Below are 19328 nucleotides of genomic sequence, written 5' to 3' on the forward strand. Positions count from 1 at the left end.
ATAGCAACCAATCACAATTTCCCATGTAATTCTTGTCTAATGCTGTTTAGTAATATAAATCAAATTCCTGATTGGCTGGCATGGACAGCACCAGCTCTTTCATGAGCATCAGTTTTCAGCAATGTCACCCAGAGTCATCTCCAGATGTCGTGGGCTAAGTGACTTTCTGATGACTTCAGGAATGGGGATAATCAATATTTCTTTTTACCACACATTGCAGAAAATTCACACGGCTACAGACTGCTCTGACAGGACTGCAAGTACAGAGAGTACAATAGTTATCCCGAGGTATTCCGAAATAAAATCAGGTTCTCATTCCATCCTCAGTAGTTTTCCCCAGATTCATTTAACTATGCTGCATTCCAAGTGCAGTTTAGATAGAGACCCATGATACCTCAACGTAATTTAAAATGATTTGGGATATTGTGGGATAATTAACACTATTTTGCTATTGGGGTCTTGAACAGAACATGGATCAAAACATCAAAACTCTAAAGTGTTAAATGTTTAGTTTGTTCCATGAAAGCAATATGGCGATCAGATCTGTACCTCGTCTTAACCCTTTTAGCTCCAGAGTGGGTTGGGTAAAACGGATGCAGCCCCATAGCAGAGGTAGTGGTCATTTTGTCTCATTTTGCAAGTGCAGATTTCAGGGGACAGGGGGATATGACAGCTTTTCACATCTCTGCGTAGAGCACAAATAAACAATAAATGTTATATGTCTTCATTTCGGCTATTTTGGGGGACAGATATTGCCCTTGCCCCCCACGCCCCCCCCCCCTCCACCCACCCACATTGGTTTCAGGCAAGAGCGGCTTTCTGTAAAAATCCCTGATTTAAGAATCCTGGCTCTTGCAGAGAAGAATGTGCTTTTGTTTCTCCACTAATATAAAACAGTCCTTATAAAGGTGAGTCTGTTATGGTGAGGACTAGGAAGGGGACAGTGCAAACAGGCAGTAAGTAGGATCGTCTGTTCCCTGGGAGAGAGATGACACCATCCATTGACTGTTTGTGACACAAGCAAGAGGGGTGGTGGATGTGATCCGAGTGTGGGCATCCTCCATCAGATGGGTTCTTTCTAGTGCTGGCTTGGGTGGAGTTGCCTCATCCTCTTCTAGATCACATTCTCAAACAGTTGCATGGACCTCATGATGTTTTCATCCTGTTGGGGTAGAAAGATAACATTGCCAATATGCAGTGGTTGATATTACAACTGACTGGAGAAATCCAGAAGCAAATTGGAAAGTTATTTTTAACTTTTATCAACAAGGTTCTGGACCGTTTCTATTGTCTATGTTTCTAATTGATCACCGGTGGAAAAAACATGGCCAAGAGCACACAACACACCTTTTGACAGGTCTCCAGAAACTCGTCAATGGTCACAACTCCGTCATGATTTCTGTCCATCTTCTGTAAGACAAGTGGAATAGTCCGGTATTAAATGTCGGGTGAGGGAAAGGTGATGGGTCTATTTTCAGTGTGAAGCTAGCTGTAATATTACCTGGAAGAACCTCTCCACATGCTCTATAGGAGCATCCTCTTGTAACATGGGATAAGTGCAACGGCCCATCATGTCATAGATGGATTTCATTATAGCCAGCATCTCCTAAATGTGGAACAGACATTTTCCATTAAAACCTCTACTCTACATGCTTCATTTAAATACTGTAGCTGAAATGTTTATCTGTGTGATGGTTATTGCATACTATATTATTAAAAATATCTTTGGGCCCGATTCAGCTGCGGAGGAAGCTCAGTTTTGATGAGCAGGAATCTGCGCATGCGCTGGAGCGGGTCTGCGATGTGTCTCCCAGTTTGGCAGCAGACTGCCTGTGATTGACGGCCTTCTGTCATTTCGGGGCAGGGAGGGGGCGACTATGGCCTCCGTTTCCCAAAACTGAGCAGTGTCACTGCGTTGTGGGGGAGTGATGTGGCCAGGATCTCCTGTCGGGATTCTGAGCGCTGGCATCCCGAGCGCCGGCATCCCGTACTCAACCCATATGAACGCCAAATTTTTCCACTCTGTAAAACATGCCATTGTGAAATCAGGATAATGACACAGAGTTAAAGGGAAAGCACTGTTTCTCGGACAATGGAGCACTCGGAAACAGTCTTATTTAAGTACTATACAGTCACTGCCAGGGCCGCCAACAAGGAGGTACAGCCAGTGCTCTCGTACCGGGCCCGGACAGCCGAGGGGGCCCGGCCGCCGGCAAAGAATCACTACATTGCCACACAGGTCAGCGTAAACTGCTAGCGAGAGGTCCTGGCCGCCAGCAAAGAATCACTACATTGCCACACACGTCAGCGTAAATCTCTAGCGCTGGCCAGTGGCCGGAGAAATGTGAATAAGTCATGAGTCATCACACAGCAGTTACACGGCCAACTAGTGCCAGTGGAGGGTGATCGGCGCTGTCATTACAGGCAGACTGGGTGCCCCGATGCTGCGACACTGATGATTCTGACCAACCGCGCTGAAGAAAGCGGCTGACCCGCCAGAATCATCTGCACTTTTAGGGCCAGACAGGTGCATGAAGGTGCGCGCCCTGTGCCCCCCTTTCTTATCCAGACCCCTTCCAGAGCAATCTTCCTTTCTAATGCAAACTAAGCAACCGCAGGTACTCCCCTACTCTCTCTTCTCTACTTCTACCTGCTTACATTAGCTAGGCACTATGGCTGTGCAGCACACGGAGCAGTAGCTGCGATGTACAATGTCACACAGAGATCCCCCTTTTCACTTTACAACATACACTGGCCTCTTTGAAGTATGTGCCTCTGCTCCTCTTTCCTCCCTTTTACTATCTGCCTTTGTACCTCACCTTTACTGCCCCCTCCACATCTGTGCCTATGCCCATTCCCCATATGTGCCTCTGCCTCTTACCTTTTATCATCTTCGCCTCTGCCCCTTCGTTCACCTGCTCCATTTAACCATCTGTGTCACTCCCCCCCGAAATCTGCCTCTCCTGCCCCATACTATATGCGCCTCTTCTGCCCAATATGTGCCTCTGCCTCCTTCGCCGCATGTGCCTCTCCTGCCCCATTTAATGTGCCTCGTCCGCCCAATATGTGCCTTAAACAAAGTTTATGTACATTGAACCATCAAAAAAACAAAAAAAGTGTCACTATCTCAGTCATGCTAAAATGCTAAATTTTCTTTCCATATTTCAAAATATTTGGATATGGGAGACCCAACCTGTGTGACTGTGTGTGTGTATATATATATATATATATATATATATATATACATATAATTTCTATTTTATGTGTGCGAGGACTGATGGCATGTGAGGAGGTCTGAGGGATATATCTGGTATTTGAAACAACCATGAGCTTGCTCCATGTGCCAGGGCCATATACTACACCTTTGCGTCCGCGGGAGCAGGATTTGGTGGTGTGTGTGTAAGGAGAATGGGGGGGGGGAAGCTTTAGGTTTAATTTGTACTGGGCCCCACAAGTTCTTATGGCAGCCCTGGTCACTGCTCATCAGATCGCCTCCACATAAGAATGGCCCCATCACCATGACAGCATGATGATGACCGGCTGACTAGCTGGCCACACAGTCACCAGAAATCATGAGTATTACAATTTTATTTTTCACACAAAATTATGCAGTTGTTCTATTTTTATGCATTTAGGTGCAGATAGAGCCTGATTTCCTGACTGGGTAAAAAGGCCTCGGTGCAGTATGATAGCACATTGGTCTTCACAACAATAACTTAAAATGAAAGATGATGCTGCCACTGGCATTTTTATAAGAAAAATTTGTGGCTTAAAAAAAGTTAATCCTTTATGTTTTTAACATGCTTAATGGACACGTGTATGTCATGCTTTGAACACTGCAATTTGCTAAGTCCTATTTAACACTCCTACCTGGTGACGGAAGCATTAGTGTTCTATGCCCATATCTGAGGATTGCAGGACAATCCTGGAACATGGCAGGAAGGAAGTTTTGATAACTTACAAACTGATAACAGTAAATTTAAATGTTTCTGTACATTGACAGAACTTGAGACATGTAACACTGAATTTGAGTGATGGCTGTTTTACTGTGTTATCAGTAATATTACTCAGAAGATCACTAAAAGGGCTGCAGAGATTATCAATAAGATCACTCACAAGAAAGTGACTGTGTGTCGTAAAGTGAAGCTGGTGACACGCTACAATATTGCCGCCAATACCGAGCCATTGGCCCAAACTCAAAACAAGCACAATTATAATGGCTGAAGATGATCCTTATTGACCTGTATACCTGGTCAACTTCTCACCTCTCTTATCGGCTACAGAACCCAGCGCTGAACATTTGTATCCCATCCATTTTGCCTACTCGGATTGCATCGGACCATAAGGAGGAATTCTAATACCCACCATGATCACACATTTTTGGCAAATATCTCTTCTGTATTTTTTAACATTATTATATAAACAAAGTAGTATTTTCAGTTTAGTTGCCCTTTAATAAATATTGCCTTAGTGTTCATGCAGTATACTTTACCCATAATGAGTCCGACTTACCTCCTTGGTGATATATCCATCCTTATTTATATCGTACAGATTGAAAGCCCATCTTAACTTTTCATGGACACTCCCTCGTAGTAGAATAGACAGACCAACTACAAAATCCTGCAGAGTAGAGCATAGGAGGAAACAGGCATTATCATGGGCCGCCATGGGTAAAAACGTGCCCTATCAGTATGTGCCTCAAAAATGGCTCTATGATGCGCTAGTAAACGTCTCTGGCTGAGCCTCTTTGTTTGCATAAAATTCTCAGTTCTGCAAAATTATTTTGCAAAAAGTTATCACTGCAAAGAACAGAATCACTTCCATTGTATCAGCTACACCGGAATACAGAACATCCCGTAATGCTGCATTATGTATCTGGCACACCTTTTAAGGGTCTTACCTCAAATCGGATCGCACCACTTCTTTCCAGGTCAAAGGCGTTAAAGAGAAAATGCGCATACATTGTAGCATCTACTGATAGAGGGAGAAATAGTCATTAGTACAGAGTTCACTAATTACTTAAAGCAGGGGATCCCAAACTTGGTCCTCAAGCCCCCCGGCAGTCCCTGTTTTAAGGATATCCGTGCTTGTGCATAGATTGTATAATCAAACTGACTGAGGTACTAATTAAGTCACCTGTGCTTAAGTATAGATATCATGAAAACCTGGACTGTTAGGTTGCCTTGAGGTCTGAGTTTGGGAACCATTGATTTACAGTATCATTACCACCTACACTTGAATCGGATCCATAAAATATTTCCAGATTATTGCAATAAAAATAGCGCATAAGCTGCTTACTGTTTTCTGAAGCATTTTTTTTTGTCCTTAACTTTAAAAACGTGGCGTGCATGGGCCAAGGCCAGATGTCATTGGATATGTGCTAGCCGAGCACTATGTACCACATTTGCTAAGCAGAATTGTATTATTCTCAATGGGGAACATCTGTGAGCAGATATGTCTCCAAATTGAAATAATAATACAATGAAACCTGTTACACGGTACTTGCAGCTGGGAAGTGCAAGGGCTGGAAGGGACCACAATGGGACCTGGCAAGCAAAGAACAGGTCGGAGACTCCAACAAGCCACACCAATGAATAGACATAAAGGATTATGGCTATAGCCCTCAAAGCTATGGAAGAGCTGCTGACATAACTGGGGGTGATAATGAGATGAAGGTCGGCATTGACAGCATGGGTGAACGCCCAGAACTACAGGATTTAAAGAATGCAATTTCCAAATCTGTGTCCAATCGCAATACCCTGATTGTAACTAATGCAGGCAAAGGCCTAACTCCAGTAAGTGGAGACATCAGAGACCTGGAAGATGGATAAAAAAGGAGTAACATCCATCAGCCTTAAATATTATTAAAAGTGTGCTCCCAATCGATTTGATGCCATGGAGACTTAATATAGGATACTTACTAGGTGGTATAGGTGTCCCAGCGTTCAATCCATGATGTTCCCTAGCCTGCCCGATGTCTGTTGGTGCTGTGGCCAGTCTCCTGGGTCCTTTTGATACATTTGGTTGGATTGCCCTTAAAATCAGTTGTTTTGGCAACAGGTTATTGTGGTCACCGGGGTCTTGGTGGCTGGGGTTACACTAAGTACATGCTTTTGGATCTTAAATATTGCTACCCATCTCTGCCTACAGAAGTCTCTTCTGAAGCACTTCAATAACCAACTAATGCGCTTATCCCCGTCACATGGAATTCTCCCTCACCTCCGTCTATTGTAAATTGATTTTGCAGACAGGACTATTAAATTGCATGTCCATGGAGGATATCACCATAGCCTAGTTAGGTAAGAATGCATAGTATATTGCCACTTAGTTTGCATTATATTTAGTCGATATTCAGAATCTTTACACCAGAATGACAACATGTTCTGAATGTCGACATGGACAGAATGTTAACAGTGTGGTCAGTGGGCCTGATTCAGAGCCGCTCGTAAGCGGCCGCTCGTTCGCTCCGAGCGATGTTCGCACATCTGCGCATGCGTATGGGTCGTAATACGCATGCGCCAACCAGTCAGTGCGGTCGGAAATCGTGTGTTCGCAAATAGCGAGTGCCTGCTAATTTGAGTGACAGCATGAGGCGTTTGTGGGTGGTAACAGGGGTAGGTGCTTGAAAACGGGGAGTGGTGATACGAACGCAGGCGTGCCAAACGGTCAAAACGGGCGTTTTAAGGATGTGCATAATTAACAAAGCAGCGTCATCGGCCACGTCACTTGGTTGTCTCTTAGCCTGAACTGTTTGCATGATTGCGGTAGGAAAATCCAACCACAAGCACTGCGAGCAGTTCAGACGCCTTTCGATGTACTCGATTAATCTAATAAATAGCGGAGATGACGTATGATGCGAACGGCAAAGGGGCGTCTTTACAAAATAGCGAGCGCATGTTTCGTTCGCTCGCTCAGACATAGAGGCGTCAACAGACCGCAAAGAGTGAGCGCTCAATTTAAATAGCCGGCCCCTTTTTCTGAACGAGTGAGCGCAAATAGCGTCCGGCTCTGAACCAGGCCCTGTGTTCACATTTGGAATGTTGACATTCTGACCATGTCAACATTTGGAATGTCCATATTTAAAACCATAGCGGCATTCTGCATGACGACATTATGACTGCATGCCGACCGGATGTGGGACAGAGCAGAGAGGTTCATTATGTATAACAGACACACTCACCCATATGGCCCTATAACATTTATATGCACCAAGTCTGTAAGTAGGTTGTCACACAGAGGGTTCCCCTACTGGGGAAATGGGAGCAAGCCTGCCTCTAATAGGATGTTTGAGACAGCAAGCTGAGAGGGCAGCCTGTGTATTTTCTGAGAGGCCTAAACAAGATAATTATTACAATTTTATGGAGGAAGGTATTTGCCCCCCCCCCCCCCACCCTACTTCACCCTAACAGCCTCATAATCCCCCACATGACTCTATTGACAGACTGCCAGTATGGAACAGCATCCAGAAATGTACTTACACAATATATGATAGGAGTGATTAAATTAATGTTTAAATGTATAGGTACTCCAATCCCCCCAAGAGATATATTAAGTTCTTAAATCTTTTTGAGATCTCAGATGTAAATTGTGCGTACAGCAAGCACTTTTTTTCGCTGCATTAAAGGACCCACAATTCCCCAATAAACCTTATAGTTTCCAGCAAATGACTCCTCAAAATATAATGGATATGGATGACCAAAGAAATGGCTCCTTTTCTCTGAGTAAAGAGATAGGTGATGCATTTGGCTGCTAGCTGACGTATAAGCCTATAGTTAAACCTGGGATATAGTTATGAGACCGGCGGCCATCTCAATCCCGACAGCGTAATCCCGGCAAGGGATTTAACATAGGCGTCGAAATACAGACGCCTATGTTAATCCCGAAGCCAGAACACTGGGGACGCCAGACCGATCGTCCTCTCTGCCGGGTAAGTATACACTTAGCCCAGGGATGGGGGGGGGGTTAGGTTTAGGGACCCCCAGGGGACTTTGGGTTAGGCACCCCCCCGGGAAAGGTTAGGGTTAGGCTAGGGGAAGGGGGGGTTAGGATTAGGCACTAGGGGGGAGGTTAGGGTGCGGGGAGGGGGGTTTGGTTTAGGCACCCAAGGGGGGGGGTTAGGGTTAGGCACCCCTAAGGGAGGGTTAAGGGGTGCAGAGGGGAGGGTTAGGGTACTTACCTCGAGGTGTCGGGATTTTGCCCCGCCGGCATTACATAACGATTCCGTTAAACCCTGCAGTAGTAAACATATACTAATCAGGGTCTCCATTAGTTGATAGTTGATACATATCAGAAAAAGCCACTAATAGTATTTGGAGACTTTACTTTAACCTCAGTTGCTTTTATAGGGATGTAGTTATAATCCCGACAGTCGGGATGCCGACGCTTAGAATGCCGGTGCCTAAATCTCGACACCTGTCAGAATAGCGGCGCCAGCATCCCCGATGATAAGTACTGGGGTTAGGGTTGGCACTAGGGGGGGTGGGGTTAGGTTTTGGCACTAAAGGAGAAAGGTTAGGTTTAGGCAGCGGGGAGGGAGGGTTAGAGAGGGGGAGGGTTAGGATACTGACCGACAGGTGTCGATATCCCGGCGTTGGGATTATGACACAACCCCTTTTATGAATACATTTTCAGCACCAAAGGTGTATGATTTTTGGTAAGTTTGCATTATTTGATGCACGGCAATATGAAAACCAAATGGGGCATGATTAATCCACTCACATGTGTTAAATATATACTGAGTTAATTTTGGTAGCTAAATAGTTCCTACTAATAACCACAACTTAAAAACACTCCATGATGACGTCTGAAGTTGGCCCCATATATCTAGTAAAGGACCCGATAGTAAAACATTTTGTTTCCACGATCAATGGGACAGATACAGAGTTGAAAGTAAGTTTGCTGTAATTACTCCTGTATTGCGTGCATGGATAATAATATGGACAGTTGCACAGCCCTAACCGTACGCTTGGTTAATAGCCGTTATCACTCTCAGTGTGCACTTGCACCAGCCCTATACTAGATGCAAGAGAGCCTACAAAACCATATCTTCCTGTAAGCAGAACTCCGTGCCCTTGACATGTTCTCACTAAACTTAAGACACAGTTAACACCCAGTTTTGCCCTTCAAACACAAGGGGAGATGTGACTAAGGGCCCGATTCAGACCCGTTCGCTAGGCTGCGTTCGCACGTAGCCTTCCTATGTTTGCAATGTGCGCATGCATATAAGAAGCAGTGCGCGTGTGCGAACCAGTCCATGCGTTCGGGAAGCGTTCGCTCGCAGCGCATAGACACCTCGCTAGGTTGAGTGATAGGATGAGCCGTTTGTGGGTGGTGACTGGGGATGGTCGATGGAAACGGGGGTGTGGTGGTGCAAACGCAGGCGTGTCTGAGCGTCTTAACGCCATTTTAGATGCGTGCATAGTTAAGACGCAGCATCATAGTACACGTCACATGGTTGAATTACACACTGAAGCACTCGCAGTGCTTGCGGGAAGGTATGGTCAGCCGCAAGTGCTGCGTATGGGTCCGATGTTACACGATGTTACCGATTGTTGCATACACTTCCTGGAGATGACGTGGGAAAGTGGGCGTCTTAAGACATCTAAATACACACTGCGATACAACGCCAAGACATAGTGGGCGTGCTAATGCCTTGCCGTGCGATCGCGGGATTTGTATAATCTAGCTGCGTGCGAACGCATCTAGCGAGCGGATCTGAATCGGGCCCTAGCTAGAGAAAACAGTCTACTGCACATGAGCAGGTCACCGGAGAGATGCTGCAGCGGCCATTTTCCAGGCGATTTCCCTACTGCAGGTGCGCAAAACGCTGGGAAAATGTCCGCCATGCCATTTTGCCAGTGATTTGTACAGCGCTGCTACCACCTCTGACATCAGGGGAAATGACTGCAGCTATTAAGAAGATCCTTCCATTGACTAAAGCTCCTGTCCCACCTGGTTACTCTAATCTCTTACGTCTGGTTTTAGCTTATTTAATGACTGCTCACAAGAGTCCAGGTTTCCCACAGAAATAATAGAAGCGCATGTATTCACTATTGCCAAGGCAGATAAAGCTCCAGCTATGCGCATCACATCATGTATAGATTACACTTGAAAAAAATCAGACTTAAATTCTATGCGAAGGTCGTAGCTATTAGCTTACAAAGAATAATTACAAAGCTGATTGACATTGTTCAAGTAAACTTTATTTAAGGTAGGCAAGTCACTGACAATGCTCAAAGTATAATCAGTGTAAGTATGTTGGCTCCCGCCTCTCAAACCCTTTCGCTGCTACTGTCCTTAAATGCAGGAAAAGCATTTGATCCCCTTTAAATTTGTCATTTTTAATGCTGGTATTTGAAGTATATCCTAGGATTGTAGGCATTTGCCAGTGACTCCAAACTGGATTGTTTTTTAAGCTCTTTCCTACTGTGTCACTAATTAACCCTGAAAACCCTGTGGTGGCCTTTCACCTACTGTTGGACAGTTACATCGAAGCTTCTTCCTGGAAATGAATGACCAAACTGAAGTTCTCTCTTTTCACATTCCACTTGTGCTTACAAGAGAAACAGATACTCATGGCATAGCAGGGGATGAATTTACTAAAGTGAGAGTTTTTAGAAGTGAGTTAGATGTTGCCCATAGCAACCAATCAGATTCTACTTAACATTTAACTAGCACCTTCTAGAAGATAATAGCTAGAATCTGATTGGTTGCTATGGGCAACATCTCTTCTAAAACTCACTTCTAAAAACTTTCACTTTTGTAAATTTACCCCCCGGTCTCTACAATACTTAGCAATACAACATCCCCAAGTGCCCTATTTGAGATAAACTTTCCCCTTGTTATTTTTTTTTTCTTTATTCAATCGGTTTTGATTGAAAACGAGAATAATACACAAATGACTTATAGCAAGCATCATAATCTTCATAGAGACTGAGTATAGAGAACCGTACTACAGCAGCTCATTGAGAAATTAAGTGTTATGCGGGCCAGATATCTGCCGGGCAATTTCCTGACTCCCCGATCCGCCAATCTGATTTGCCAATCGGCGGATTCGATGATCATCGATTTCTCGGGGGGATCGGGGAAATACAACATTTCAAAAATCCCTGGTTCGCTGATTCCAATCATGTTTGAGTCGGAATCAGCAAATCGAGATTGTCCAACATGTTGGATGTTCACGAACCCCCGACCCAGTTATCTGCAGAACGGGGAATTGCCCCAATTATTTGCAGATTTATGGGCCCATTACAGCATAAATTACATGGAAACAAATATATCTTCATACAAGAGTTAGTTAAAGGCTTTAAGAAGGGGAAGTGAGACACACAAATAAGAAGTAGGGGAGGGTGAGGGGAAAAATTAATGGAAATATGGAGATTACAGGAGAGAAAGATATTTATAACTTTATGTTAGTAGTGGGTAGATGGGCAGCTGAGGGGAGATGGTGTGAATGACTTTTTAGTAAAAGAGGCTGTTGAGGCAGTTGCATCACTAAGGGATGACTGCAGATAACTTTTACAGCTGTGAAATTCAATAAATCTCAACTAGTGAATTCCATGTTGTTGCCTAAGGCTGAGGATGTAAGGTCCTCCATTATCACGCAGGGATCAATACACTTGAACCACTGAGAGACTGTGGACCGGGTGATGGGCCTGCAAAGGCCAGGGATGACACCTCTTGCGGCAAACATCAGGTGTTTGAAGAGTGACTTCTTAAATTGGGAGATAGGTGAATCTGTTAAGTTAAGAAGTCAAAATTCAGGGGTGAAAGGAAGTTGAATCCCTGTTATTTCCTCTGATTTATCTCATACCGTGTGCCAAATACCGGATAACTAGGCGCACCGCCACTAAATATGGAGGGGTGTACCAGGAGCCTGAATACATCTCTAACAGAGATCAGATAGGCCTGGAATCATCCTATTGAGGAAAGTCGGGCAACTGTAGTAAATACTATCCGCACAGAACTTGAAGAAATGTATGGGATTTCGCCTCTATTATAATAGGCAAATTATCAACGCTGGGGCGCATCTTTCCAAAACATTGATTCAACACAAACTCATGCATCTGTTTCAAACCATCAAAGTTGAAGTTTCTAAGACATTTTCTATAAATACTGGAAAGCTATATTTACAGTACTGGAAGTCCAAGTTGCTATATTATTTATAACAGATGCAGGTGCTGGTGCCGGATGTATGGCAGAGATTATTTAGCATGTTAGTGGAGATCAGAAGGTAACTGCGAGAGAGTAATTGATGATTCAAAGAAGATAGGCAAAAAAATGACCCACAGAGATGAATTCATTCAAATTTCTAAAGCCAGTGTAGACTTTTGCAGCCGTTGTAGTCCCTAGAAGCCGGTGTTTGCACATATGTGCCAGTTGCGGCACCTGTCAGATCCATTGTGCATACACAATGTACCTGGCAGGCGCTGCAACATTCCGGACCTCCAACCAGACCGCAGCGCAGGCAGCCCCCTTTCACAGAATATGATAGGAGCCGCCACTGATGAAAACACGTTTATACCTTAACTGGATCTGATTTTGATAAGAAAAAAAAAGTGATTTTAGAGGTCACAGGCTAAATCCCATGATTACATTAAAAGAATACTTAACGAAAATATATGCTCTGTTCTCAATGTCCTACTCGGGATGTAGTCACATGACCGGCGTACGCAAGGCACCCGCCGGCATTTCAATCCCATTCCTCCTACTCCACTACATCTCACCTTATTGATCTGCATTTTCTGAAGAGCTTTTTTGCACATATTTTGCCATGATAAGTGAAACATTACCCCTCAGATCTTTATTACTCCCTTTACCCTGAATACAGACTTTACAATATTATGCATGAAGGTCAGTGGGATGTACATTAATGTAAAAGGGGTCTTTTGACCTTTTACCATTTCAAGGTATAGGGCAGCCATTGATAGCCATTCTAGATTGTTGTGTCACTTGATTGAAACCAACCATGGACCCAGTGGGCCTGATTCAGAGCCGGACGCTCTGACCAGAGCGCTCACTCTGAGGGCCTAATTCAGACCCGCTCGTGAGCGTAGGACGCTCGCAAGCGGGTCGATGGTGCCCTAATGCGCATGCGCACGACGGAGGGAGCTCCGTCGTGCGCATGCGTGAGACCCGCATAGCAACAGCCAAGCTCTCGCTCCGGGTCTCGCACCAAAGGGGGCGTGCTGTAGATGGTGACTGACAGCACACCCCCTTTGGTGGGCGTGCCGGGGGCATGGCTGCCAGACGGAGGCGTTCCCATGGGAACGCCTACCGTCTGGGTCCGGCCCCACTGACATCACTAGTGATGTCAGTGGGAGTGATTTTGGCTCTGATAGAGCCAAAATCACTCCAGGTTTGCGGCCACGAGACCCTACCGAAGGGTCTCGTCGCAAGCCCGATGGTCACGATGGTCTTGACCATCGCGACCATCATCATGGACGCTCGCATAAGCTGTGGGTGGTAACCCACAGCTATGCGAGCGTCCAAGAGGCCGCTCCATTTTTAGGTAGGAGGGCCCTGATTCAGAGCGAGCGCTCTGGTCAGAGCATCCGGTTCTGAATCAGGCCCTGAATCAGGGCCCTCCTACCTAAAAATGGAGCGGCCTCCTGGTCAAGACCATCGCGACCATCAGGCTTGCGACGAGACCCTACGGTAGGGTCTCGTTGCCGCAAGCCCAGGAGTGCTTTTGGCTCTATCAGAGCCAAAAGCACTCCCACTGACATCACTAGTGATGTCAGTGGGGCCGGCTCCAGACGGAAGGCGTTCCCATGGGAACGCCTCCGTCTGGGCAGCAACGCCCCCGGCACGCCCACCAAAGGGGGCGTGCTGTCAGTCACCATCGACAGCACGCCCCCTTTGGTGCGAGACCCATAGTGACAGCTTGGCTGTCGCTATGCGGGTCTCGCGCATGCGCACGGCGGAGCTCCCTCCGTCGTACGCATGCGCATTAGGGCTCCATCAACCCACTTGCGAGCGCTCAGCACTCGCGAGCAGGTCTGAATTAGGCCCAGTGTTCCAGTAACAAAAGGCTTCTAAATAGAGAATACCAGTTTCCATTTGTGAAGGAGTTATTAATGACTGGACTCTGGGGACAGCCCCGTTGTTTTGTTTGTTTCTGAATCCATCATTATATTTTGATGTTGGTTTTGGTTTTAGCACAACCAAGTTAGCGTCTTGTTTTAGGATGTCACACAAAAATGTAATTGAAAAACAAAAATGATGAAATCGTGTCATTTGAATGTGCTTATTTGCGTCTGGATTATCATGCCTGATTTATGGTTGTATGCTTTTGTACAGCCGCTGCATCTTTGTATGCTGCGGCTGACGCAGCATTGGATCACTCTGCGTCAGGGGCATAGGGAGGGTGGTTCCAGTGGAGCGCAAGCTCCAGGCACCGAAGTTGTCCGGAGGCGCCGCGCGCTGTGTACCCGGCAGTTGTCTAAGCTGACAGCCTGCTTGGTGCCAGCTCTGAACTGTGAACGCTGGCCTTTGAAGTGATCGGAGGCTAAGGAAGCCTCCAATCACTTCAGAGGCCAGCGTTCCCATTGATGCAGATCATGGGTTCTCATTGATGCAGATCATTGATGCACTGAGGAGCCTGCACGGCTGCGCCTGCTGGATCTAGTTAGCTCCAGTCAGGGCGGCAGTGGCAACGACAGCCCAGACGATGGCCGCAATGGATCGGGTAAGTACTGGTGGGGGAGGGGGAAGAACTACAGTTGGGGGACAGAATTACAGGGGCACTACTTTAAGGGGCAAAGGGGCACAACTACGGGGGGCTCTGCATATGGGCACCACTACAGGGGGCACTGCATATGAGCACCACTACAGGGGGCAATGCATATGGGCACCACAACAGGGGGCAGTGCATATGGGCGCTACTACAGGGGGCACAGCATGGGGGCACTACTTTAAGGGGCACAACTACTGGGGGGGCACTGCATATAGGAGGGACTGCATATGGGCTCAACAACAGAGGGCACTGCATATGGACACAACTACAGGGGGCACTGAATATGGGCACCACAACAGGGGGCATTGTTTATGGGCACCACTACAGGAGGCACTACAGGGGACTGTCCCTAATCTATATTTTTATTTGAGGGGGGCACCATAGAATGCACGTGCTCCGGGTGCCCTGGCTACACACTACTCCTCTGCTCTGCGTGAACATCGGTCATCTGGGTAACAGGCTGTTCAGGATGGCTGTTGCTTTCACACAGCTGAAGCCAGTGAAGCTGTATACAAGGAAGCAGCCACTAGCTTCAGCATGCCCAGAAAACGAGACCAACATGCCCCTAGCCCCTATTTTCTGGGGCACTGCCTAACACCCCCCCCCTTTACCCCCAAACTGCGCTACAGCATTGGCGCAGATCTCCAACCATGTGAGATGTACGAAAACCATTGGGTAATTAAACAACTCTGAATCAGACCCCATATTCCTTACAATCACTTACAGTCCTTTTTATAATGACTAGCTCAAAATCAGCTAGATGGCTAAAAATTATACAGTACCTACACACAATATTAAATAGTTTTGTGCAACAGACTGAAGGAACATGAGCTTGTTTCTGTCCTTTACAAGCAATGTCCTGGTGGGGTCTTTCTCTTGCCAGTACATCAGTTCAATTAACCACGAAGGGCACGACTTGACCTTTTCCACGCTGTTGCCACCGCGACTCAAGCCCCTTGTGGCCTGGACTCTCCCCAGACGTGCACATTATTGCCCCACGCCCACTGCAGGTTTTTGTGATCAACTGCGAGAACGTGAACATCGGCCATCTGAGTAACCCGTGGGTTACGTAGGATGTCCGGTGAATTCATACTGCTGGGGCCACTGAAACTGCGTCCAAGTACACAGCCAGTGACCTCAGCAAGCCCAGGATACGGGGTGGATATGCTCCCGTTTTCTGGGATGCTGGCCATCGCCTCCCCTACCCCGCCACAAAGCAGCTGCAGTACACCAACCATGCTGCGGCTTAGGGGCCACTGTGACCGTTGTCAGTGTCATAAGTTCATTCCTGACTCCCGGAGGCAAGTTGTAATTTGGTGCCCCCCCCGTCACAGCCGTTGACACTGTAATGTAGCAATTTGCATGCAGACAGGCTATAGATAGACGAAGGCAGCAGCTGATGGTCTGACATGGAGCTCTCCACTAGTGTATGGTGGCTTCTCAGGTGCCGGGAAGGGGTGCCATATATTGGGCGGCCGTGACTGTACACTCTGGGTACATAGTTACAGCCCTAAGTGGGGTGAATATGTTGTGGACGATGGAGGAGGTGCCCCCTTCAGAGCTGGAGCCTGGTGGCAGGTGCCTCCATTGTCTCCCAGAGTTCTGCCCCTGACCGTTGTTGCAGACACAGATCTGAAGATTCTGAACATGTGCAGATCCGGCGCATGGCTTGATCTAGAGACATCACAGGCTGCAATCAGTCAGATAAAACATAGGGCCTGATTCTGACCCGCTCGCTAGCGCTGAGCACTCGCAAGCGGGTCGATGGTGCCCTAGTATGCATGCGCATGACGGAGGGAGCTCCGTCGTGCGCATGCGCGAAACCCGGATAGTGACGGGCAATCCGTCGCTCCGGGTCTCGTACCAAAGGGGGCGTGCTGTCGATGTTGAGTGACAGCATGCCCCCTTTGGTGGGCAGGCCGGGGGAGTGGCTGCCTAAACGGAGGCGTTGCCCTGTGAATGCCTCCGTTTGGGGGCGGCCCCACTGACATCACGAGTGATGTCAGTGGGAGAGATTTCGGCTCTGTTTGAGCCGAAATCTCTCTGGGGCTTGCGGCAACGAGACCCTACCACAAGGGTCTCGTTGCAAGCCCGATGGTCGCGATGGTCTTGACCATCTTCCTGGCCGCTCGCTATAGCTGTGGGTGGTCACCCACAGCTATGCGAGCGGCCAGGAGACCGTTCTAAAAAAAAAAAATTCAGAGCGAGTGCTCTGTCAGAGCGTCCGGCTCTGAATCAGAGCCATAGTGCATAATATTGGTGCAGAAAGTCATGGTTGTAGTGGGCTATGGAAGATAAAGACTCAACTTCAAAAATTGTAAGCCACAATAGCTCATAGATCTGTTATATCTGATGTCACCAATATAGGCGGTTGGTGGCTGTGTTACAGTGTCAGAAGTGTTTTCTTGGTAGACGGTCCCTTGATATGAAAAAGGCAGCAGTAGAATGCAAAAGTGTCACATGCATAGATGTCAGCGTGACATGATGGGATTATGGGACTGATTCAGAGACGGACCTAATGCCGATATTTTTGCAGAACATTTGATTGTTGGCTATTGCACATGCGCAAACGCCTCAATGCGCACATGCAGCAGTAGCATTGCGCATACACAGAAAACACTCAAAGTGAGTGACAGGTAGTCAGCGTTTGAGGATGGTGACAGAGTGGTTAGAAAACGCAGGTGAGTCTGACCGTTTAATCGTCGTTTCAGGGGCGCACATAAATTAGCCATATAGCGATTGCCTTCGGAGTATGAAGGCACTTCACCATATATTTGCAAATATATGCAACAAAGACCTCTGGATTTCTATTATCATGTACTATTCAAGCCTTTGTGCTGGTGTTTTGTTGGAGGTAGGGGGGCGGGACTTTTTTTTCTTTTTTTTCCTGTAGTCGAGAGTATTCCCCTCCCTTTACAAGCACCTGTGAAACACCATTAAGCTGATATGAGCAACCACTATTCTGTATTGGAGCATGAAGATTGTTAGGAGAGCTGCAGTGTTTGATCAGACTTGACTTGCATGCTGCACGACTACCCGATGTGCGTCGATAGTACCGATGTTTACGCTGTTGTACGTTGTCTGACGGAAATGAGAAGGCAGCAGTGGGCGTCCCTATGCACTGCTGTGTTTTGGAAATCATTAGCATATGTTAGCAGCTGCGATCCGTCAGAGTATGCAGTTGTGATTGCATTAGCGTAAGCTCTGAATTTGGCCCTATATGTCATGTGACACACTCTACTGTACTTTTTGCCTTTAAATAATGAGAATAAGTGACATCCCTGTGAAAGTATATAAGTGTCAGAACGTGAGATATTTGGCATCAAATTAACATTTGCTGTACGAGTGAGTGCAAGTTACTCTGTAATAGGCAATTTCATGCCGAGACAGGAAGTCTGGTAAGCTTAGAAAATGAAATCTACCACCACAATCCCACTTTACCTCGATTATCATCAGTTTTGGTAAATGCTCAAATGTTTCCATATATATTTATGAATGTGAGTATTAGTATGTGGAACAGACTTGCCTACCCTCCCGATTTTAGCGGAATGCTCACGATTTTTAATGAAGCCTCCTGCTGTCCCGCAATGTGTAAATAAACTCCCAGTTTCTGAAACATCAGACTGCGCATGCGGGAGTCCGGAATGCCGGGGGGCGGAGTCTGCAAGGGAACGTAATGACGCGTGAGGCCATATTCCTTAAAGGCCGGCCACCGCGGGGTTGTGGGTAGCGGTGGCCAGCTAGTCAGCAGTGCACAGAGGACCTGATTCAGAGCTGCTCGCTAGATGTGATCGCTCGCCCCCAGTGTATGCAAATTCGCCATGTCATGTGCTCGCTCGGAAAGGCATAAGCACGACCACTTTGTATTTGCGAGCGATCACTTTGTGTATGCAGATGGCCATTAACGTATGTAGAGACGCCCACTAGCGCACCTCATCTCCAGGAAGTGTATTAAAACATTGGTACATCGAGGACCATCGGAAGAGTTTGCAGCGCTTGTGGGTTGCCTTACCTTACCACAAGCACTGCGAGGATTTCAGTGTAAAAAAAAGGCTGGTGACATGTACTATGATGCTGCCTGTTAATTATGCATGCTTTAGAAACGGTGTAGCAACAAACAAGAACGCCTGCGTTCGGACCTCCACTCCCCTGTTATTAGTGTTCTGCCCCTGTGACCACCCACAAACGGCCTCTTCTGTCACTCATTACACTGGGCTGTCTTTCCTTAGCGAGCGAGCTGATTCCGATGCTGTGAGTAGTTCGCGCACGTGCAGAACGAAGTGTATGCATGCGTGGTCGCTTAACAGCGGCCCCGTACGAGCGAGCGGCCTCTTGCGACCGGGTCTGAATGATCTCCAGACTGTGCTTGGCCGCGGCGGAATCGGTGGAGGTACAGTAACAGCGGTGAGTGCAGATCAGCAGCGCAGGTGTCGGGCAGCAGAGGTGTGGTGGCCTTTTCTCCCCCCACAGCGGCCTCAAATGTAAGTCATTAAAATGAAGTGAACTGCGTCATATATATTATAGACTATGGTGGCTGGGTGCTGAGGACCTCATTCAGAGCCGGTCGCACAGAGCGTGCGGTCGGTCTGAA

General features: G+C 46.9%; 1 protein-coding gene across 3 annotated transcripts in view; it reads right to left on the reverse strand.

Annotated features, from left to right (window-relative positions):
* Positions 1-810: 810 nt before the first annotated feature.
* The window catches only part of KCNIP3 (potassium voltage-gated channel interacting protein 3), a 137718-nt gene continuing 119200 nt past the window's right edge, over positions 811-19328 (reverse strand). For 2 of the 3 annotated variants that reach the window (XM_088470800.1, XM_088470802.1), the window contains 5 exons: positions 4901-4971; positions 4513-4620; positions 1502-1606; positions 1348-1410; positions 811-1162 (listed from right to left, as the gene is read on the reverse strand). In XM_088470800.1, the coding sequence (XP_088326926.1) occupies positions 1115-1162; positions 1348-1410; positions 1502-1606; positions 4513-4620; positions 4901-4971 (395 nt within the window). In that variant the 3' untranslated portion in view covers positions 811-1114. Of the gene's footprint in view, positions 1163-1347; positions 1411-1501; positions 1607-4512; positions 4621-4900; positions 4975-19328 lie in introns of all 3 variants that reach the window. The other variant, XM_088470799.1, reaches the window with a different exon arrangement.

This window comes from Taudactylus pleione, unplaced genomic scaffold (assembly GCF_031769625.1).
Source record: "Taudactylus pleione unplaced genomic scaffold, aTauple2 ptg000105l, whole genome shotgun sequence".
Lineage (NCBI taxonomy): Eukaryota > Metazoa > Chordata > Amphibia > Anura > Myobatrachidae > Taudactylus > Taudactylus pleione.